The following is a 23,671-nucleotide window of genomic DNA, read 5'->3' as shown; positions in this document are numbered from 1 at the left end:
CCCCCCATCTCACCACTTCCGGCGAGTGGAGGCTACAAGGAGCAGCAGCAGGAAGGGAGGGGAGCAGGGAATGGGGAGAGGGATGTGGAATGAAAGAGGCAGGAACGAAGGCATGGAAAGCCCAAAGCGAGGGAGCCAAACTCTCTCGTTATGCCCACTCTTAGGGATCCTCGTCGGCAGATTATACGAGGTTTGCCAGGGGTTGATTGCAGCCCATGTGGTGCCTCTCAGGGAATGGAGACAAACAGTACACTGGAACCCTCCTGACCAATCACAAAAGGAGAATTTGCATAAGGAATGCCTCACTGCCTGAGTCTCTGTTTATGCAAATTCTCTGAAATGCCAACAGCAGATATGCAAATAAGTTGAGCGTTCTTTTTTTTTTTTACCAGGAAGTTTAATCCTCCTGGTTTGGTCAGTCCCCAAATGGTTTTAAGTCACCAGTAGGATCAGCTGGAGGGGCATTATTCCCCCGCCACCCTGACCTTCCCCCCCCCCCCCCCCCCCCGTGCTGTACAGCCAAAAAAAAAAAAAATCAGAGCAGGGAGCATCCTCAGCTCAGGGCCCAGACCCATTTGATCTCCAATCATGAAGAGGCCGACTGTTCACCAAAAGACAACATGAGAGTAACATTCAAACTGCAAGAAGACAACTGGGACAGTCCCGGGGGAGGTAACTTTCATGCGAGTCCATCGTGACGAGGATCGGACGGGGCCTCTCTCGGGGGGGGGGGGCGGGCAGGGATGGCCGTGTCACTTGTCCATCATATTGAGGATCATCTCGCAGGTCATCGGCTCGTTCGCAAAACCCATGGGCACCGCCTCCATCCTGCCGCTCGGCTCTTCGACCTCCATGATGGAGACGCCATCTCCGAGCTGACCGCTGGCTTCACGGAGAGAGAAAAGATCTTATTATGTAAAGGCTAACGATTTAATGAGCCTCCCTCCCCGCCTCACTCTGCCTTGATGGAATAACATCACAAAAACCGGTAGGACCCCACGCCAAAGCTGCGCTTAACAACATCCACATGTTCACTGATAAACTGAGTTTTACTTTACCAAGAAATAAATACATCCTTTTGTGAACCCTCCCCGCCAAACCCCCCCCACAAAAAAACCCAAAAACCCTGACTCTTTCCATGGACTCTGCTGGGAACTTCACGATGCCCAACTATAAAATGCACCAACATAGAATGTCAACAGCGACACCGTGTGGCCGAAAGCAGAACTCCGCCACATCTGTAAACCCTGGGAGGTAAAACAGCTCCCATAAACACAGAAGACCTGCCCTCCCCCCTTCTGGCCAAAGAGGATGCCCATCGGCATTTAGGTCTGGTACCAGGCGGATGTACAAGGCACAGCGGATGGTATTAAGACATTCTTTGCTGCATGTTTCCTGAAAAACATAACCAGATCGCCGAACTTTCATCATCGGCTGTCACTGTAATGAAACAGAGCCTTCCCGCATCTCTCTTGTTCTGCAGACGCTGCAAACCGCAAAATTATAGAATGCGAAGACACCGGCTCTTTCTGTGCATCTGCAGGCAGAAGTTTATATTCAGCTGATGTGCCCGGCCAGATTGACCAGTATGGTCTATTCTGGTGAACGGCTGCCTCCTTGCAACCCTCCCCCCCCCCCCCCACTCTCCCACCATCCCTGGACCCATGAATCACCTCTCAGATCCCTCTCTGTGGATGTGTACAAGATTATGCAGTTGGAGAGGATATAAAATTATCCAACTAAAAACTGGCGACCTGGGCCGGCCTGCTGCCCCAGATCTGGATTTCGTTCTCCGGCTCTGGCTTCCGCTCTCCGAGGCCGGACGGAGCTGGGGGTGCCGAGGCGGCAGCCCCAGGAAGGAGAGAGAGAGAGAGATGCGGACGCCTGACGACCGGTGCAGGCTTACTGGGTTTCAGTTGGGAGCTGCGGCCTGTGGCCCCTGACCAGTCAATACCACCGTGATGGCCGGGCTAGGGAGGGAAATAAAAGTAGGGGGAAAATAACCCAGGCACTTACGGGCCGATACAGTAAAAGTCGCGGGAGAGCGCACAGGCCACTCTCCTGTGCGCACGATTTAGTATGCAAATGAGGGCCCGCGGTAAAAAGAGGTGCTAAGGACACTAGCGCGTCCCTAGCGCCTCTTTTTTGACAGGAGCGGCGGCTGTCAGCGAGTTTGACAGCCAACGCTCAATTTTGCCGGCGTCGGTTCTCGAGCCCTCTGACAGCCACGGGCTCGGAAAACGGACGCCGGCATAATTGAGCGTCCGTCTTCTGACCCGTGGGCTGATTTTAAATGTATTTTTTTTAATTTTTGGGGCCTCCGACTTAATATCACTGTGATATTAAGTCGGAGGGTGCACAGAAAAGCAGTTTTTTCTGCTTTTCTGTGCACTTCCCCGGCGCCGGCAGAAATGAATGCCAGCCTTTGGGTAGGCGCTAATTTCTGAAAGTAAAATGTGCGGCATTTTACTTTCTGTATCGCGCGGGAATAACTAATAGGGCCATCAACATGCATTTGCATGTTGCGGGCGCTATTAGTTTCGGGGGGGGGTGTTGGATGCGTGTTTTCGACGCGCTATTACCCCTTACTGAATAAGGGGTAATGGCCTGTTTGAAAGCTCATGGGGCGAATGCAAGCTTTATGGAGCAGGGACCACCTTTTGGGGTCTGCACTACAGAAACTGAGTAGCAGAAGCAGCTGCAATGGCATCACAGTCCAACAGAAGCCAGTTTTAATTCTGCTGGGGATCCAGAGGAGCAGAAGGAAACTTATGGGCCAGAAATAAAAGCTGGTGATCGAAGGGCCGCCAGGTCATGGAACGAGACAATGAATTAGCTTCCTTTGTCCGGATGGAAGAAAAACTTCCTTACAGCCAAATACTGTAAGAAAACTGGTCGAAGGCCAGTGGTTATCTCTGGCTCTATTTTGGATTTTTTTTTTTAACTCTTTATTTAACAAGTTTTTAGGCAAATATAAATAAGACATAATCAGCTTACAAGTCCAGCAAAGGTACACAGCTTTTCTTACAGTATCAGACAATAACAACAAAAGGCCCAAGGCATGGAGTGACCATAATCTTGATGATATTCAATCCAAATATTGCCTTATTTAAAAGACAAGTGGGTTTATGCATCCCTACCAGCAGATGGAGGCAGAGAACCAAACTTTGAGGCACTGCTACTTAACCGAGCGGGCCACCTATAGTGCCTCAGTACTGACCTGTACCCAAACCAAAATTATAGGGAATTCTCCCTCCCCCACCCGGGCAAACTGCAAAAACCCCAGGGTTGGAATCCCCGAACTGGAAACCTACACAAACCGCAAGGCCCACAACATCCTGGCAACTATATAACTCTCTCTTTTTTCTCTATTATTTATTTATTTATTTATTTCAGATTTTTATATACCGGCATTCGAGACAGCAGTTCGTTTGTTTATTGTTTTTCTCAATATTCTGTTTTCTTCCCCTTCCCTTCTCCCCCTTGCCCCTTCCTCTTCTTTCCCTCCATCTCCTTCCCTCCTTTCTCTTCCCCTCCCTCCCTCTTCCCTTTCTTTCCCCTTCCCTTCCTTTTTCCCCCTCCCTCCCCTTCCGTTCCTTCCTTTGTCCCCACCTCTCTCCCCTCCCCCTTTACAATTCCTTTTATGAATATTCTTCTTGATCCATTTTTCATAATTGTTTCACTAATTTTTTCATTAATTTTTAAATTTATCTAGTTTCATTATTTTTAATTTTAATTTAATTTAATTTTTCCTTCTTCCAGATTTTTTCCTTTTCATCCATAAAATATTCCTTGTCTCTATCTGCTTTGTTGTTTCACAAATTGTCCAGCAAAAATTGATTCTTTTCTGTGTCCTGGCTCTCATTTTGATTCTTTCATTTATATAATTGTGTGTTCGCCAAACTGCACAATAAGGGGCGGATTTAAAGAGCCCTGCTCGCCTAAATCCGCCCAAAACCGGACGGATTTAGGCGAGCAGGGCCCTGCGCGCCGGGAAGCCTATTTTACATAGGCCTACCGGCGCGCGCAGAGCCCCGGGACTCGCGTAAGTCCCTACATAATTCCTATGGAGACACCAACTGACACTTGGCCCAAGGCGCCGCCTGTGCTCTAGCAGAATGTGCTTTAAGGCCACTTGGAACCACATGACCCTTAGCAATATAGGCCACCAAAATAACCTCTTTCAACCTTCAGGCCAAAGTCACTTTTGACTCCTTCTCTCCATTCTTCAATCCAAACAGAACAAAAAGAATTGGTGACTTTCAAGTACCGCAAGAGCGCATGTCGAACACCCAAGAGGTGAAGATCTCTACCCACTGCAGAGTCTCTAGACCATTCTGGAAACCCCAGCAACTCCACTGTTTGATTCACATGGTAAACCTTTGGCAAAAAGGAAGACACCGTACTCAGAGACACCTTATTGGTGGAAATATGTAAGAAAAGGACGCAACAGGAAAGAGCCTGAAGCTCTGAAATATGCCTGGCCAAGCAGATTGCGACCAGAAACATTGTCTTTAGCGTAAGATCCTTCAAGGAGGCAAAACCTAAAGGCTCAAAGGGAGGTTCACAAGAACCCGTAGGACAAGGTTAAGATTCCAATCTGGACAGACCTTGCAAACCGGAGGTTTCAAATGCTTCACTCCCTTGAGGAAACGAATGACATCCAGATAAGACGCCAAAGGCCTTCCCCAAACCTTGCCCCTGAAACAACCCAGAGCTGAAACCTGCACTCAGAGAGAACTATAAGCTAGGCCCTTGGACAGACCATGCTGCAGAAAGAACAAAATCTGCAGGATAGAAATAACCGGCTCCAAATAACCCTTCATGCCCAGTTGCTGCCTCTCAAAATCCAAGCCGCGAGACAAAAGCGATCCTCCTGATCCGAAAATACAGAGCCCTGATGTAGTAACCTCTGAAGATGAGCCAACCGAAGAAGACCATCTACTGCCAGATGACTAAGTCCGCAAACCTCGGGCGACGCAGCCACTCCGGCACGACCAGAACCATTGGTCCTGGAAGCATTTCTATGTGACACAGCACTCGCCCTATGAGAGGCCACAGAGGAAACACAAACAGAAGAAGCCCCGTTGGCCAAGGACACACGAGAGCATCTAGGCCTACCAAACTGACTTCTCTTCTATGACTGAAGAACCTTAATGTCTTCGAGTTGGCCCTTGTCACCATTCGATCCAGCTGCAGGTCTGCCCATCTGGCACAAATGTGGTTCCAGGCTTCCTGGGACAGCTCCCACTCCTTGGGATCCATTTGCTGTTGGCTTAAGAAAACCGCCTGCACATTGTCCAGTCCCACGACATGACAGGTTGCGATCCCTTCGAGGTGGCGCTCCTCCCAGGCAAACAGCAGGTGAGCTTCCCGAGCCATAGCATGGCTTCTTGTTTCTCCTTGGTGACTGATGTACGCCACTGTCGTTGCATTGTCCGACAACACTCGAACCCATTTGACCCTGGACCAGGGGCAGGAACACCTCCAAAGCCCTGTGCACCGCTCTTGTCTCCAAGCGATTGATAGACCAAGTCTTCTCTGCAATCAACCAAAGACCCTGGGCCGAACACCCCAAGCACACTGCTCCCCAGCCTTTGAGACTTGCATCCGTGGTCAGCACCACCCAATCCGGAACTTCGAGGGACATTCCCTTGTCCAACTTCGATGCCATAGACCCCAGCACCTGCAGCTAATCCCAGATCTTCAGGATTGGGAGATGCAGCAACCGGGAAACTTGCTCCTGCAATTTCGTCACTCTGTCAGATATACCTTGCCCTGCTGGGTATCGAAGCATGCCCCCAAGTATTCTAGAGATTGAGAGGGTACCAAATGGCTCTTCACCACATTGATTAGCCAACCCAGTGGGCTCAGGAGCTGCTTCACTTGCTGCACCGAATGAGTGCACTCCTCCTCTGTCTTCACCTGGATGAGCCAATTGTCCAGGTATGGGTGAACCAACACTCCTTCCCGCCGCAAGGCCGCTGCAACCACCACCATCACTTTCATGAAAGTGCGAGGAGCCGTGGCCAGTCCGAAGGGAAGGGCCTGAAACTGGAAATGCCATCCCAGCACCTTGAATCGCAGGAATTTCTGGTGCTCCTTTCAGATAGGAATATGAAGATAGGTCTCAGTGAGGTCCAATGACACCAGAAATTCCCCCTTACGGATGGCCGTAATCACCGTACGCAGAGTCTCCATCCGGAAGCATAGCACCCGCAAGCTCAAGTTCACCTTCTGCAAGTCGAAGAAAGGACGGAAAGTGCCCTCCTTCTTTGGCACCACAAAGTAGATGGAATACCTTCCCTGCCACCCGCTCATCCAGGAGGATGGCCTCCAAGCTTAGCAGCCTGCACAGAGTTTCTTCTACCTCGTCGTGCTTGCTTCGAGAAGAACAATGTGACTCCAGGAAGGCGTCGTTGAGCGGGCAAGAAAATTCTAAGGCGTAACCATCTCTTATCACCTCCAGAATCCACCGGTTAGAGGTAATCCTGACCCACTCCTCGTAAAACCGGCTTCATTAGGACGGCTTGCTACCTCAGTCCCCTGACCAGAGCCGCCTCTGGAGGAACGGTTAACCCCCTGAAAGGCCTGCTGACAATTCGATGATGGCTTTTGCCCCGCTGACGAAGAACCTCTACTGGGCCAAAATCTTCTCAACTCCCAAAACCGAGAGTGTGCGGGAAAGCTCCTCTCAATGCTTTTCTTATCCTCCGGTCACTTATTGCCCTTGGTTTCTCCCAGAGACTTCATGAGCTGGTCCAGGTCCTCCCCAAAAAGCAGTTTGCCCTTGAAGGGAAGGTTACACAACTGAGTCTTAGACCACATGTCCGCCGACCAACTGTACAGCCACAAGAGACACTGCGCTGCCACCACCGAGATCTTACTCCTAGCCATAGTGTGCACCAGATCATACAAAGCATCTGCCACACAGGCCACCCCAGCCTCCAGACGGGCTGCCTGTGTGGGGGAGACGCCTGCTCCTGCGGCTTCTGGATTCAACATAAGCAAGCACGCTGCATCAAGCTAGTGCACACCACTACCTGGAGACTCAGCACTGAAACCTCGAACATGCACTTCAACTGAACCTCCGGTTTACGATCCTGGATATCCTTGAGGGCTTCCCCCCCTGCCACTGAGATCGTAGTCTTCTTGGTCACAGCCGATACCACCGCATTGACCTTAGGCATTTTAAGTCAATCCAAGTGCTCCTCCAATGGGGGATAGAGCTTTGACATGGCCCTTCCCACCTTCAAGCCCACTTCCGGGGAGTCCCACTCTTGACTAATGAGCTTCTGGATCTTCTTTGGAATAAGAAAGGCACTGGGAGGACCTTGCAAACCATCAAGTACCAGGTTAACACCCTCGTTGTCAGACTCCTCCTGAGTCAATTTGATTCCTAATTCCTCCAACACCTGAGGAATAAGTGGCCAGAGGTTCTCTTTTTTAAATAAGCGCACCATCCGGAGATCATCACCCTCAGCTCCGGCCACTTCCGCGAGGTCCAAGTCATCCTTGCTGCCATCCTCAGGATGTTGGTCCCCATCGGGATCTCCCTCCAGATCAGAAGCTGGAGAGGCCACCCCCCTCATCTAATGGATCGTCAAGAGTCCTCCAGATCTGTAGGGTCCCGCTCTGTACGAGCGTTCCACTACCTGCAATGCCTGTTCAGGGGGGCCCCCCCCCCCGAGAACACCCTTGAGGACGGTCCTGAAGATGGCTCCTTGGGTCTCCGCTTAGCTGCTTTACAAGCCAAAAAGGCCTCATGCATAAGCAGCACAAATTCTGGGGAAAACCCCACCAGGCCCTCTGAAACCTGTTCAGGGCTGCTGGGTTCGGAGACCCCCCCCCCCCTCAACACCATCCTCACTAATCCGCGCTGCAGGAGAGAGAGGTGGAGGAGAGTCACCCGACTTGCAGTCCGTCGGGACTCCCCAGCAGCGATCCCCCCCCCCCCCCCGCGGACTGGGAGGCTCTCCGGGTCTTAGGACCCTTAGCGGAGGATCCCTCCCCCAGAAGCACAGCCAGTACACAGGGAAAGGGAGTTAAGGTGGGCTGACCAGGTCCCGCAGGCCCTACAGGCCTCAATACGTGGTTTCTCAGACATCCGCGCTACTCTACCGCCCCCCGCTCCGATAGAGGCTGCACCTCGTGGCCAAACCAGGCCGTTCTGCCGTGCGACCTGCAAAAGAGCGTGGAAAGGTCGGGAAGCGTGTGCGCGCGAAAGAAAAAAAAAACTCAAGATGAGCTGCAAGTCAGGGCTGACACACAGAAAATCCCGCCAGAAATCCTTTCAGCACCACGCAGTCAGAGCGGCGGCAGAAAGAAGACGGGAGAGCTAAAAATAAAAACAGCTGCCCGGAGCAAAATAAAAGCCGCCGCGCACCGGAATGATTAGGTTCCCCCCTTGTTCTCTGCCTCCATCTGCTGGTAGGGAAGCATAAACCCACTGGTCTGGACTGGTCTGGGTATGTTCAGGAATTCCAAATACCGGTGCTATGGGTGATAAGACCTCCCCATTCATCTTCCAAAACTTTTGAACCTGGATCCAGACCAGCAAGGTACGAGCAAGTACTGGACTAGTTCTACCGATTTTCCTCCTCAAAGGAGAGTCACACTTGAGAAAGGGAAGCATAGCTAGGTTAACTAACTCAGCCTGCTCTCTCTCTCTCCACCCAACCACGGAATATCCACCCCCCATCCCCCATTTAGCCAGTCATGCAGACAAACTAGTCTAGTAGTCCAATAATTTAAGCGTGTATTAGGGAGTGCCATTCGAATGTTTTTGTTTTTTTAAATAGAATGATACCTTCTCGTCCGGTCCCTCCCTTTCTTCTGCTTAGGCGTTCTGTCTCCAGCACGTTGGCTCTTCCCGCCATCAGACTGCATTTCTCAGCATGCTTGCAGAGGTTATTCTGTAGGCAAGAGAGATCCCAGTCAGTCCAGCATCCTCGGCGCAGACCGAAGATTTAAGCCAGCAAACGAAGGCCGCGCAGAAGATCAGGCCAGCTTCCTGTTACGGATCCCTGGCTCAGTGCGGCCGTCAGAGCACCCCGGGGCTCTGTAAAGGGCCGTGGCAGGGTTGTCGAGGCACCGGGCGTCACCCGGCACACGTTCTACGTTCCAGATGCAGAACAGCTGGCACGAGGCAGGGTGTCTCGCAGCCACGGGTCCCGGGACAGCAGGGCAGGGTCTCGAGGGGGGGGGGGGGGGATAAAGCTGCAGGGCAACCCTTCCGCCGACTCGAGGAAGTTCAGGCGATGGAGCAAAGTCAGGCTCGTAGCTATCGGTGCTGAAGGGCTCATCGTCTCCCTAGGTGTGAAATCAAACTCGAAATGTCCCTTTTTATGAATTTCCTCTCTGATTTTATTTTATTTCAGGAGTGCCTCCCACCCCCAACCCGGTTCCTTTCCTTCTAGAGCTTAAGTCGGAAGCCATCCCTACAAACACCGTCCTGCCTCAGGACAGAAGTACTGGCTAGGATTTTCAGCAGACATCTTGTCTGCCTCTTCACACTGCTGCTGCCGCTCCTTTCGATCATCTTTTCTGGTGTCTCTACATCTTTTTATGGAAAAAAAAAAGTCCCCTTAATTCTGACCTCTCCTCCCCGCTCTGATGTTCGATAGCCGTTCCCCCCCCTCAGCAGAGGGTCCGGAGAGCAGGAACACAGCCCTCTCTCCTCCGCCCGCAGGGGCCGTGACGGCTTAAGCATTGGGTTAGTCGTGCCGAAAAGGAGGGTTCGGGGGTGGGGTGGGGGAGGTGTGAACGGATCGATCCCCCGCAGGCGGGTGGACCCTTACCCAGCGAGTGAAGCTCTTTCCGCACACCACGCACTTGTGGAGGGAGGGCACGAAGTTGGGGTCGTGGTACCTCTTGGAGTGCAGGGTCAGCAGCTGCTTCTGCCTGAAGCATTTGCCGCAGCAGGAGCAGGAAAACGGCTTCTCCCCGGTGTGTGTGCGCCGGTGGGCGGTCATGTGAGACTCCTGCAGTCACGGGAAGAAAACACAGCGCCATTGGCTGAGGGGGGCGCTCTGATGCCAGGGCGCTCTGGCGGGTAGTTTCTCATCAGTTGTTGATGGTGGCAGGGGGAGGGAGTGGGATGGGGACTGGTAAGGAGTTTGGGGTGGGTTTGTTTTTTTTGGGGGGGTGGCGGTTTGCCAAGGACTTGGGCTGGCTGGTGCGGTTTAATTGCTATTTTCAAAACAGAAACATAGAAACCCGATGGAGGAAAAAGGTGAATACTCCCCCCTGGTCCCAAGGGATCACTATCTCCGGGAAATAGGCCTTAGGGCACTGCCCTGCCAAGAACCAGAACTTCGCCCAGCGCATGTGAAAAGAAAGGACAGAAACCAAACCTATCCGCTGATCTAACTACCTTAAGCAAAAGAAACTGATCTGGTCAAAGGTCAGCAAAAAGTCAAACCTGAATAACCAAACTCAAATTTAGAGATGATCGGGACCGCAGGTTATGCCTCTCAATCTGCTGGAGTCAGAGATATACTGAGGGATCGCAGGTGGCACACCAGTATATCTAGGGGGTGCTTTCAGCTTTTCTCTGACTCCATCTGCTGGAGGAGAGGCATAACCCAGCAGTCTGGACTGATCCTGGTACGTACAGGGAAAGACCATTTCCCTGCATGTACCGGGAGCAGTCCAGACTCCTGCATTTTGCCTCCCTTCCAGCAGGTGGAGACAGAGAAAGTTTCACAGGCACCGCCTCTTAACCCGGTGTGCCTCCTGCAGCTCCTCAGTATTTCTCTGTCTCCGGCAGATGGAGGTGGTGCAAAACCCGCAGTTCTGTACCCCAAAAAAAAAAAAAGAGAGAAGAAGAAATATTAAGCTAAGAAGAGCAGAAATTTCCCTCCCAGGAGGTTGTCAGGTCCTGGTGGGACCATCCCTCCTGGTTGTAGGGGCGGACGAGCAGGGGCTGGGGACCCTACATTGCTCTCTGGATTTCGCCTGAGGTGATAGCTGGTGGTCCAGTTCCTTAATCTCCAGGAGGATTGGGAGAAGCCTCTGCCACTTTCCAGATAAGATCGTTCTTTTTTTTTTTGTCCATTTCTTATAAAGTTACAAAAAAGAAAAAAAGAATTGGCTGCTAGAAGATTTTCAAGAGCAGCGTGTGCGTTTCCTGTGCTTCAGTTTCCCCGTCGCCAGTGGTGGTGAGGTCAGCTTTGATTTAATTTCTTAGCGGCTCTCCCACTGCCTTCCGCCCTCCGGGCATCTGCCACGCGGTCTAAGCCATGCCGAAGGGGTGCCAATGCGCCACGTGTGGGGACAGCTCCACACGCCTCTCTCGTTCCGGCTGCTGTACCCGCTGCCTCTCTGGCGGAGAGGGCTCATCGGGAAGTACTGCGGCGGCAGCTTTGAGGCAGCGTGACTCCGGGGAGCCGAAAGCTGCATCGCGAGGGGCTGAGCGTGGGGACGGCGGCCATTTTGAATACATTCGCTGCTAAGGAGAAGGCTGCAGCGAGGGGAGGGGATCAGCTGCCTGAACTTTCTTCGGCCAAGTTCAGCTCCGAGGAGGCCCGGGGGGCCCGCGGGGAGCAGTCAGAGGAGGACATTGATCCTCTGGAAGAGAATTCTGATGGTGCCTCCCCTTTTTCGCCCGAGTTTGTGCTCTTGCTATAGAAAGCCTTTTTAGCTTGCAAGGCCACGGAGCAGCCCCTTCCTAAGTAGGGAATGACAGATCCTCCTCCCAGGAAGAAGTCCAGGTTTTCTGGGGCCACCAGGATTCAAAGGGTCCTGGGACCTTCTGGGTCTGTGGCCACAGAGGAAGGTTCTTCAGAGGAGTTTGAACGGGGGTTGCAACCAAGGGATGGTTCTCGGGATCCTGATCTGTCTTGTGTGCCTCAAAATCCGGAAGGGGACGCAGGGAAGGTCCCGACGATCCTAAGGTGGTTCGCCTGTTTCAGAGGGAGGAACTCAGCCCCTCATCCAGCCAGTTCTGGCAGAATTAGGGATCTCCGTCCCACAGGAGCAGGGGGACCTGGAGGAATTGGATCCAGTCATGGCTGGCTTGAGTGGTCCAGCCACGATTTTCCCATTTCTCAAGTCGGTTAAGGAGCTGGTGGTCAGGGAGTGGGATACTCCAGAGACTGGCCTTAAGGTTAGTAGGCCCATGGATAGGCTTTATCCTTTGCCCGAAGACACTTTGGAGCTCCTGAGGATGCCGAAGGTGGATGCTTCAGTCTAAGCAGTTACAAAGAGGACCACCATTCCGGTAGTTGGCGCGGCAGCTCTTAAAGATTTCCAGGACAGAAAGCTTGAAGTGCACCTTAAGATTTTCGAGGTGTCTGCCTTGGGCATCTGTGCAGCAGCTTTATGCTCCGGGCTAGTTTGAGATGGGTGCAGCAGTTGCAGAGTACCAGAGACATGTCACCTCAGAAGTCCAAACAGGCGGAGCGACTGGAGGCTGTGGTGGCTTACGGGGCGGATGCTTTGTATGATCTCATTCGCACGTCTTCCAGGACCATGATGTCCGTAGTATCAGCCAGGAGGCTGCTTTGGTTAAGAAAATGGTCAGCAGACGATTCGTCAAAGACTCAGCTAGGAGCGTTACCCTTTTAAGGGCAAGCTTCTGTTTGGAGAAGACATGGAACAGTTGATAAAATAGCTGAGAGTTAACAAGGTGCACAAGCTACCGGAAGACAAGCCGAAGGGGGTCCAAAGGTTTCTCCCAATGTGCTCTCGGTTTCGAGGTCAAAGGCGTTTCCGTCAGAGTAGGGCTCCGGGAGCTGGTCAAATTCAGACCTCGTGGAGGTCATAGACCTGGGCCCAGCCATTTCAAGGGCGCAGAGCAGGCCGTGATGGCTCCGGCCAAGACAGAGGCAGTGCTAACCATGCGCAATGAGATGAGGCCGGCCCACTCTTCAGTCCCTGTCATAGGAGGTCGTTTGACTCATTTTTACAAGGAGTGGGTCAAAATCATGTCGGACCAGTGGGTTCTAAGCGTGATAGGTCAAGGCTATGCTTTAGAATTTGCTCGGCCGCTCAGAAGCCTGTTTAAGGCTTCTCCCTGCGTCTCAGAAGAGAAGAAGCTAATTGTCCTGCAGACTATAGAACGCCTGTGGAAGCTGGGGGCCATTGTTCTTGTCCCCCAGGATGAGCGGGGGACGGGGTGTTATTCCATTTATTTTGTGTTGCCAAAAAAGAAGGAACCTTTCGTCCCATTCTGGATTTAAAGAAGGTGAATGTGGATCTCAACGTTTCCCATTTCTGGATGGAAACTCTGAGGTCCATCATAGCAGCGGTGAGAGGTGGGGGAGTTTTTGGCTTCCTTGGATCTGACGGAGATTTATCTGCACATAGGGATTCACCTGGACCATCAGAAGTACCTTCGGTTTATGATCCTAGGGAGGCATTTTCAATTTTGCACACTCCTATTCAGGCTAGTGACAGCCCTGAGGACCTTCACCAAGATAATGGTGGTGGTAGCGGCAGCCCTCAGAAGGGAGGGCGTATTTGTCCACCCATATGTAGATGACTGGCTCATCCGGGAGAAGTCGGAAGTCCTTTGCAGACGAGCTGTGGAAGCAGTGGTGCAGCACCTGACTTCATCGGGATGGATAGTGAATCTGTCCAAGAGCCACATCTCTCCTTCGCAGGTTCTGGAGTTATTGGGCGCGCGTTTCGATACCCGAGTGGGGAAGGTCTTTCTCACGGAGAAGCGGATAGTCAAGCTTCAATATCAAGTTCGGAACCAGTTGGAGGCCTGAGTACCCAAGGTCTGGGATTACTTGCAGGTCCTTGGTTCCATGTTCTCGACATTGGAGTTGGTCCCGTGGGCATTTGCTCATATGAGACCTCTACAGAGAGCTTTACTATCCCGGTGGGATCCGATTTCGGAGCAGTTTCATCTTCCACTACCACTTCTACAGCCTGACAGGTCCAGCCTTTCATGATGGCTTGGCCGGGAACATTTGGGCCATGGGGTGGACCTTGAGGTGCCTCAGTGGATGGTAGTGACTACCGTCGCCAGTCTCTCCGGTTGGGGAGATGTGTGTCAATCCCAGTTGAAGCAAGGCCAATGGTCAGAGGAGGAAGCAGCCTGGTCCGTCAATCGCCTAGAGACGAGAGCGGTACAGTTAGCCCTGCAAGAGTTTCTTCCTCTTCTACGCAAATGTGCAGTCAGAGCCTTGTCCAACAACGCGACAGCTGTGGCCTAAACCATAGAAACATAGAAATGATGGCAGAAGAAGACCAACAGGCCCATTCAGTCTGCCCAGCAAGCTCTCACACTTATTTTCCCATACCTTTGTTACCCCGACCGCTGAGTTCAGGGCCCTATTTCCTTCCACCCCCGCCACTGATGCAGAGAACAGTGTTGGAGCTGCATCAAAGTGAAGTATAAGGCTTAATGTTTGAGGGTAGTAACCTTCGTAATGAGAAGTTACCCCGATGTTTGAATACTCATACTGCTCAGATCAATGCTTGTTAGATGCTGTCTGGATGTAAATCCTCTTTTCCTCATTCCCCTCCTGCTGCTGAAGTAGAGAGCCATGCTGGATATGCATTCAAGGTGAAATATCAGGCTTGATTGGTTTAGGGTAGTAACCGCCTCAACAAAATACACCTTTTAAAATGACAACAGTGGTTATTTAGGAATCCTGGGTTTGATTCCTAGACCTGGTTCCTCCTGCAGCTAGGGCCAGCATTACATTTATGGTCGGATCTATGTTTCTGTTCTGGGAAGAGTCATCCCCTGCACCTTTTTCCTCCTGCCTTGAGGAGGAGATTGGCCTGGGCCACGCGCCACCCTCTCTCCCTCACCTCTTCCATCAGGTGGCAGAAAGGCTTCTCTGGAACAGGCAAACCATCTCTCAGCTCGAGGCTTGGTAGGCGCTGATCTGAAAAGGCCCAGGTGCCCGCACCTTCACCCCTTCTCCCGCCCCGGCAGTGAGGAGGAGGAGGAGGAGAAGGAGGGAGGCCGTACCTGCTTGCAGACGTAGCTGCACTGCTCACACCTGATCTTCTTCTCGTTTCGGTGGCCGCGCTGATGCTGGATGAGGGGGGTAGCGCTCGTGAAAGACAGCGTCGCAGTAACGGCACTTCATCCCCGAGTCCACGTAGCTGTGCAGCTTTCGCAGGTGAACCCCTGAAGCAGCCACCCAAAAAAAAAAAAAAAAGGAAAGAACAGTTTGACAGAGGCTGAGCTTTCGTAAGGCCGTTCGGGGATAAGCATTTTTCACTTTAAAGTTTATTCTGTTTTTTCCCCAGGAATTTTTCAGCACTTACTATAGCAACTGCAATTTAAAAACAGGAGAAAATCAGTGCACAAACTGCCTCTTCATTTTTCTGGGTATGTTTTGGGGTTAATTTGGGTGGACAGAAGGCAAACTGTACTGTAAGCAGATTAATGCTCTGATAAATAGAATATACTGCAGCGTGCCTAAAAGTATGACAGAACTGAAATCATTGTACACCACCTCAGAGTTTAAGAAAACAATATATTTCTAATTCCCCAATCCTACCGCCCCCCAAGCCAGTCCCTCCTTCCTCTCTCTCCCTCCCCCCACTCTGATCCCAGGTTCTTCCTCTATCCCCGGGTCCACAGGACAAGAATACTGTAACACCTATAGGATACCGCACAGGGAAAGCACATGCTGGGGGGAGGGGGGACGGGACAGGAAACAAGGAGCAGGGTTTGAAAAAAATGGGGAAACCACTGGTTTAAGATGAAAAAGGAAAACTGTTTCTTACTTGCTAATTTTCGTTCCTGGAGCACCACAGATCAGTCCCGACTCCTGGGTTTTACATTCCTGCCAGCAGATGGAGACAGAGAAAGTTTTACTGACATTGCTACATAATCTAATGTGCCTCCTGCAGTTCCTCATTATTGACCTGTACCCAAGCCAAGATGATATCAACACTCAGAACCTTGAATGCAAACCCCCACAATGAGCAAGGGGAAGGTGACGTTGTTACCAAATGGAAACTCGATCCCAGAAAGTAAAGCTAGGTCTGTACCGACCGACAAACCATCAAGATGAGTGGTAGACTCTTCACCCTTCCCTCCCATAGACTGTTCTGTGGTATTCTCCAGAAACAAAAATTAGCAGTTAAGAACCAATTTTCCTTTCCTTTTCACACCCCAGATCAGTCCGGACTCCTGGGATGTCCTAAGCTCCCCTAACCCGAGTAGGACCTGGAGAGTCCCGCACGCAGAAAGTGCGCAGCGACTTCCAAGTAGCCTCCCTGCAAATTTCCTGCAGAGACACCTGTTGTGACCTGGCCCAAGAGGTCTCCTGAAAATGTGTCGAGTGAGCCCTTAATCCCACAGAGACAGGACAAACCTTAGATATGTAAGCCGAGCCAATTGCCTCCTTTAGCCAACGCGCAATTGTAGCCTTAGATGCCTTACATCCCTTCTTTGGACCGCTCCATAGTACAAAGAGGTGATCCGACCTCCAGAGATCATTAGCAACCTTCAGATACCTTGTTATTAGTATTTATTCAATTTTCTCCAAGTTCATTTTCTTGTTCCATGTAAGACACACTTGTTAAGTCACTCCAATGTTATATGTAAACCGAAGTGATTAGCAACATTGTTGCTAGAACTTCGGTATATAAAAAATGTTAAATAAATAAACAAAGCACGCCTACATCCAAGAGCCTAAGTTCTCTTGTATGAGGCGAGAAGGGATCAAAATCCAGAAGTTTCACTGTCTGACTAAGATGGAATGCTGAAATCACCTTAGGCACAAAAGAAGGCATCGTGCATAACAAGACCCCCGACTGAAATCTGCAGAAAGTCTATCTCATGTTACTAGCAACAGTAACAAGGGATAGACTTAGTTTTTGGGTACGTGCCAGGTTCTTATGGCCTGGATTGGCCACTGTTGGAGACAGGATGCTCGGCTCGATGGACCCTTGGTCTGACCCAGTATGGCATGTTCTTAACATGACAAAGCCTGGAGCTCCGAAATTCTCCTGGCTAAACAAATAGCCACCAGAAAAAACACCTTAAGAATCAAATCCTTTACAGTTGCCATCCTCAGTGGTTCAAACGGAACCTCACACATTCCTCTAAGCACAAGATTAAGATTCCAAGGTGGACAGATCTTTCACAACAGAGGACGCAAATTCTTAGCTCCTCAAAGAGAACGTATGACATCCAGATGTACAAATAGAAGATATTCCTGCACCTTACCCCAGAGACAGACCAAAGCCGCTACCTGTACCCACAGAGAATTAAAGGCCAGACCCATGACCAAACCCTCCTGCAGAACACTCAAAATATGTGATACAGTAGTCTGACAGGCTACACCCCATTAACAATACAACAGGACTCGAAGACCCTCCAAATCATCACATATGCCAAGGATGTGGAGGATTGCCTGGCCTGCAATAAGGTGGTAATAACTACTTTGAAATATCTCTTCCTTCTTAGCCGACTCCTTTCAAAAGCCAGGCGTGAGATAGAAGTGAGCTGCCTGATCTGAAAATATTAGGTCCTAATGTAGAAGATTCAACAGATTGCCGAACCTCAGTGCTCTATCTACGCCATGTTGATGAGATCTGTGAACCATGGATGACGTGACCACTCTGGAGCCACCAGAATCATGTTGCCTGGATGTTTCTCTATCCATCATATCACCTTGCCCACCAATGACCATGGAGGAATCACATAAAGAAAAATGTCTCGATGCCTTCTGTCTTGTGTTCTCTCCGACGGCTATAAAATCGAAATGCCTTTGTGTTCTGCCTAGTCGTCATTAAGTCCATATGAGGATATTTCCATCTCTGGTGAATGAGATGCATCACCAGCTCTGACAGTTCCCACTCCCTGGGGTTTAGCTTTCTCCGACTGATAAAATCTGCCTGAACATTATCTACCCTGGCGATGTGAGATGCTGCTATCCGCTCCAGGTGCTGTTCCACCCAGAGAATCATCTTCTGGGCCTCCTAAGCCATTGCCCGACTCTTGGCTCCTCCTTCAGTTGATGTAGGCCACTGTTGTCGCATTGTCCAATAGGACCCACACCAGATGGTCATATAATTGTGGCAGAAAGGCAAGCAAAGCATAACGCACCACTCACGTCTCTAACCAAATGATAGAATGTGAAGCCTTTTTCTTTAAGCACTGGCCCTGTGCCTACTGATCCTGACACACTGCTTCCCAGCTTGAAAGGCTGGCATTGGTAGTGAGTATCACCCAATCTGGAACCTCTAATTCCACGACTCAAAAAAGAACACAAATAATTTCCAACAAAAAACCAAATCAGTAATGGAAAAGGAAATATCAATCTACGTGCCGTTTCCCAATTAAGCTGGTTGTTAATTTTTAATTTTTAATTTTCTGTTTTTTTGTTTTTTATTTTTTATGTATATCTAGCCGCATCAGCAAGCCTGACGGCGTGCTTTCTTGTGGTATTTCAAACGAAAGCCGCCCGGACTTCTAATCATTTGCGGCAGTCCTTAATATTCTTTTGTTGTGTATTGTACTACTGTAACTTTTCATTAAATCCTCGATGATTTTACAAATATGCAGTATTCTAATGCAACAGAGCTCGATCTTCGCCGAGCGTGTTTTGACAAAGTCAGATGTTACTTCAATATTAGCTCAACAACCGGCCGAAGTTTCGCAGCTTGTGCTGCTTCATCAGGAGCTTGGAATATAACATTCTTTGTCAAAAAGCATTTGTCTCTGTTGAAAAAAGATATATATATATGGTAATTTAAATGTTTAAAATCCAATAATCCTCTAATTCCACACCATGCTCCAGATTGGCACAAATAAGCCACTACAAAAGACTATCTCTGCCTTCTCCCTCGAGTGGAAGAGGAAGATGAAACTCCACCGAGAGAGAAGAGTCCTCTGAAGAGGCTGTATATAAGTGAACGTCCAAGGCACCAGCTCCAATGTCAATGCCATAGAGCCCAGGACTTGCAAATAGTCCCAGAATTGAGACCCCAGATACTCCAAGGTCTGAGAGGAAACGAAATGACTCTTCACTAGATTCACCACCCAACCCAGAGACTTCAACCGTATCAGCACCTTCTGTACTGACTGCCTCCAGAGGCTCTCTGACTTTGCCTGAATAAGCCAGTCATCCAGATATGGGTGCATCAGCACACCTTCCTGTCATAAGGCCGCCACCACCACCACTACCATCACCTTGGTGAACGTACACGGAGCTGCTGCCAGACTAAACGGAAGGGCCCAAAAATTAAAATGTTTCCCTAGGATCATGACTCTCAGAAACTGCTGGTGCTCTGGTCTGATGGCTATATGCAGATAAGCCTCTGTCAAATCCAGAGACACCTCAAACTACTTACGCACCTCCGCTATGACCGACTTCAGGGTCTCCATATGGAAACAAGGAACCTTGAGGGCCATATTCACCTTCTTCAAATGCAAAAGTGAGCGAAACATTCCCTTTTTCAGCACCACGAAATAAATGGAGTACCTTCCTGTTCCATGTTCCTCTCAAGGAATCAACATAATAGCCCCCAGACGCTGCAAACATGAGGCGTGAGGCATGCAAGGGGAAACAATGTAAGCATCTCGTATTGGACGAGTAAATTCTAACAAGTAGCCATCTTTTATCACACTTAGGACCCACTGGTCTGTGGTACTTTTGGTCCACTCCTTGTAAAAGAGCACCAAGCACCCTCTGATGGCCAGAACTGAAGAGTGGACTGTCCTTGCTTCATTGCGAGGACTTCTCACCTTCTGCACCCATACTAGGGTTGTCTCAGGATGGATTACGATCACCCAAAAGGAATAACCCCAGGACTGAGCTCTGGCTGCAGTTTAACAAAATCTCTTGCTGTCTCGAAACTGTGTCCGAGCAGGAAAAAATTGTCTGCCCTTTGGCTTGTTTTCTGTTAACCTATGCACTTTAGACTCTCCTAGATGCTTCATTATCTGCTCCAAGTCCTCGCTGAACAAGAGCTTGCCCTTAAATGGAAGAGTACCCAGCTGAGATTGGGATCAAATATCCGCTGACCAGGTCCATAACCATAGTAACCTTCTGGCTGACATCACAGACATCATGATCTTGGAAGATGTCCTAGTCCGGTCATATAGGTTATCCGCTTCGTACGCCACAGCTACTTCGAGACGCTCAGCCTACTGCGCTGCAGCCCCAATGTAGCTTGCATCTCCTGTATCTGCTGGACCCAACACAGACAAGCCCTTTGCATAAAACTGCTGCAAATCACAGACCTTATGCCTAGGGCCGAGACCTCAAAGATCCTCTTGAAGTGAACCTCCAACTTTCGATCTGGCACATCTCATAAAGCGGCAGACCCTGCCACTGGAATAGTGGTCTTCTTGGTGACCGCCGACACCAAAGCGTCATCTTTAGGAAGAGCTAAAAGCTCCAATTTCTCCTCCGGCAGCAGACAAAGCTTTGCCATTGCTCTGCCAACCCTTAAGCCGGACTCCAGAGTGCCCCTCTCATGAACTACTAACTTCTTCACCGACTTATGAAAGGGAAAAGTTTTCGCTGGACCGTGCAAACCGACCAACACGGGATCTGCTCCCTCCAAGTCAGACTCTTCCTGCGAAACCTCGATTCCCAGCTCCTGAAGCACATGCAGAATCAAATGCTAGAGTTCCTCTCTGCGGAAAAGGTGCAGCACCTTGGGATCATCCCCTTTGGCCATCTGGGTTTGTTGGATCCAGCATCATGCCTGTTCCTGGGGAATCCCCGCCACAACATCAGAATCCTCAGAGTCATCAGTATCCCCAAAACACGCCACATGCTCACCAAACACTTTCTTTTGGCATATCCAGGTCCCTTCATTGACCGGGGATCAACCATGGACAGAGACTGGGATCTAGAGCGATCCCCTGCTGCTTTCCTTGCTAAATACGCCTTATGCATAAGCAAAATGAAATCAGCAGAAAAAGCCTTGGATTCCTCCCTATCCGGGGAAAATCCTCCAAGTCCAAGCCTGCCCAGTCCTCTCTGGTGCCAGCCACAGCAGGAGACAGCTGCGGTGGGACTCCTCCTGCCTCCCCTGCCATAGAAGTTAATATGGCTGCTGTTCCCGCGCTGACAGGGAAACTCTGTGTGGCAGGCCTGGACACCTGCAAAACACCAGCAGGCTTAGAACGAAGTGCCTTCCCCATCGGAAACAGTCGGAGCACAAGTCTGCCCAATTTAGCCATGACCGCGATCCACAAGTTCGGCATCGACATGTGGCCCAGAGCTGTGCGCCGACACAGAACTCTGCCGCCCGACCTCGGAAAGAAACGTCGGTCACCGGCCCTGCACTCCGAATACTATAGGCAACGGCTACTGTACAAAAACAAAAAACTAATGAGAGGCAAAAATATATTTTTTTATTTTTAACAAAGCTTTAGCGACCCAGCCCAGAACAAACTGCAAAAAAGGGCTACTTCACTTAAGAACATAAGAAATTGCCATGCTGGGTCAGACCAAGGGTCCATCAAGCCCAGCATCCTGTTTCCAACAAACCAGGCCACAAGAACCTGGCAAGTACCCAAACACTAAGAAGATCCCATGCTACTGATGCAATTAATAGCAGTGGCTATTCCCTAAGTAAAGATGATTAATAGCCATTAATGGACTTCTCCTCCAAGAACTTATCCAAACCTTTTTTGAACCCAGCTACACTAACTGCACTAACCACATCCTCTGGCAACAAATTCCAAAGCTTTATTGTGCGTTGAGTGAAAAATAATTTTCTCCGATTAGTCTTAAATGTGCTACTTGCTAACTTCATGGAATGCCCCCTAGTCCTTCTATTATTCGAAAGTGTAACTAACTGATTCACATCTACCCGTTCAAGACCTCTCATGATCTTAAAGACCTCTATCATATCCCCCCTCAGCCGTCTCTTCTCCAAGCTGAACAGCCCTAACTTAGTTTTTGGGTACTTGCCAGGTTCTTATGGCCTGGATTGGCCACTGTTGGAAACAGGATGCTGGGCCTGATGGACCCTTGGTCTGACCCAGTATGGCAATTTCTTATGTTCTTAACCTCTTTAGTCTTTCCTCATAGGGGAGCTGTTCCATCCCCTTTATCATTCTGGTTGCCCTTCTCTGTACCTTCTCCATCGCAGCTTGTAGTACAGAGCTGCCTGCAGGTACCAAAGCTGTCTCGTGGGAGATGGGGGATCTGGACCATCAGATGTCCCCCAGACCTCAGGATCAATCTACCAGAAGGGTCACCAACCCCTACTGCTCATCCACCTCAAACCAGGTGGGATGGCCCCACCAGGACCTCACAACCCTCTGGGAGGATCCAGAAATCTTGTCTTCCTTTATTAATTGCACTTTTTTTTCACTCCAGATTGCAGGTTTTACACCATCTACCATCTGCTGGAGAAATATTGAGGGATCGCAGGTGGCACACTGGGTTATGTACGATACCAGTAAAACTTTCTCTGTCTCCATCTGCCGGCAGGAAGGCAAAACCCAAGATTCTGGACTGATCTGGGGTATGAACAGGAACAGAGGAGGTCACTGTCTGTGTCTCTCATGACCTCCTTGTTCCAAGACGTCCTCTCCCCTGAAGGAGAGACACAGCCCTGTCAGAGCCAAGTCTAGGAACTGAAGCTGGGCCACTGCTCCCATTCATCCTCCGAGGCCTGGGTCTTTCCAGTATTCAGAAGTCAGCTCTGGAAACTGCAGGGTGCTTCTCCCCGTGTGCTCCCACCACATCTGGCATCCAGCTGCTTAGCACACAGCCGATGCAGCTTTCCCCAGCTCCAAGCTGTCGGTGAGCCCCTTAGAGCTATTGACGTGGGGGGGGGGGGGGGGGGCGCGAGATATTTCCAGCGTTCCTAAAATCAATGCCAATCTCGTTCGCAGTTCTTGTTTGCCGGTTGCACAATGGGATGTGAAGCTGAAGCTGGTAAAGCTCTCTGCACTCGGAGTGTGAAGACTCAGCAAACCTTCTCAGCGCAGGCTGTGATCCACCCCAGGGTGCAGAGGGTTTTTAGAAATTACATCATGGAGGGGGAAGAGGGGGACTATTTTGGCAGGTCCAGTCCCTGTAACATGCTCCGACTCCACCCACGTCAACCCAACAGTTGTATCACAACAAAGGGCTGGTTCCCACGTTGCCTCTAAAGGAAGACCACGAGCACCTTTCTCCCTGCCCGGCGCACTTCCAGCCATCCCGTGGGTTAAACCTGGCAGTTCCCACAGACTGTGGGAGCCCCCTGTGCAGTTTAAACTGTGGAATGGCTGGAGCACACCTGGAAGGGAGAAAGGAGCTGGCGGGTCCCGGGTCCCCCCCCCCCCCCCCGAGCACCTGAAAGGGAATCCCAGCCAGCGTGCGCCTCCCGCGCGGAAGGGATTTCCTCGCTTGAAGAGGCCCAACTGCTAGGCCGATCCTCTCCTCGCCAACGTTCCCCTCGAAGCCGCGTGGGAGTCCGCCGTCCGTGTTCTGGATGCGGGGCAGACGCCGTCACCGCAGGACTCCCGCGGCTCCACGGTTAGAACGCGGATGGTGCGCGCCCGAGCAGCTTGGAGAGAACGCTGCTCTTGATAGGGACCTAATCCTCTCTATGAGGGAGAATGAGGTAAATCGGTGGGCAGCAACCGTAAAAGGCGCTGGGAGCTCAGATCCGCTCTCGCCAGACCTTGCAAATTTAATTGACAGGATGCTCAACAGTGGCAGGTTTTTCACAGACAAACACGGCATCCTTCAGCGGGTACGAACCTCTTGGGCCCACCTGTTCTATA

General features: G+C 50.6%; 1 protein-coding gene across 1 annotated transcript in view; it reads right to left on the bottom strand.

Moving 5' to 3' along the window:
- Positions 1-534: 534 nt before the first annotated feature.
- Positions 535-23,671, bottom strand: part of CTCFL (CCCTC-binding factor like) — a 68,139-nt gene continuing 45,002 nt past the window's right edge. The window contains 5 exon segments of the mRNA XM_029613763.1: positions 535-886; positions 8,810-8,915; positions 9,801-9,983; positions 14,936-15,013; positions 15,015-15,097. Coding sequence (XP_029469623.1) covers positions 753-886; positions 8,810-8,915; positions 9,801-9,983; positions 14,936-15,013; positions 15,015-15,097 — 584 coding nt within the window. The 3' untranslated portion in view covers positions 535-752.

Source organism: Rhinatrema bivittatum, chromosome 8 (genome assembly GCF_901001135.1).
Source record: "Rhinatrema bivittatum chromosome 8, aRhiBiv1.1, whole genome shotgun sequence".
Classification (NCBI taxonomy): Eukaryota; Metazoa; Chordata; class Amphibia; order Gymnophiona; family Rhinatrematidae; genus Rhinatrema; species Rhinatrema bivittatum.
This window is presented reverse-complemented; position numbering and strand designations above follow the sequence as displayed.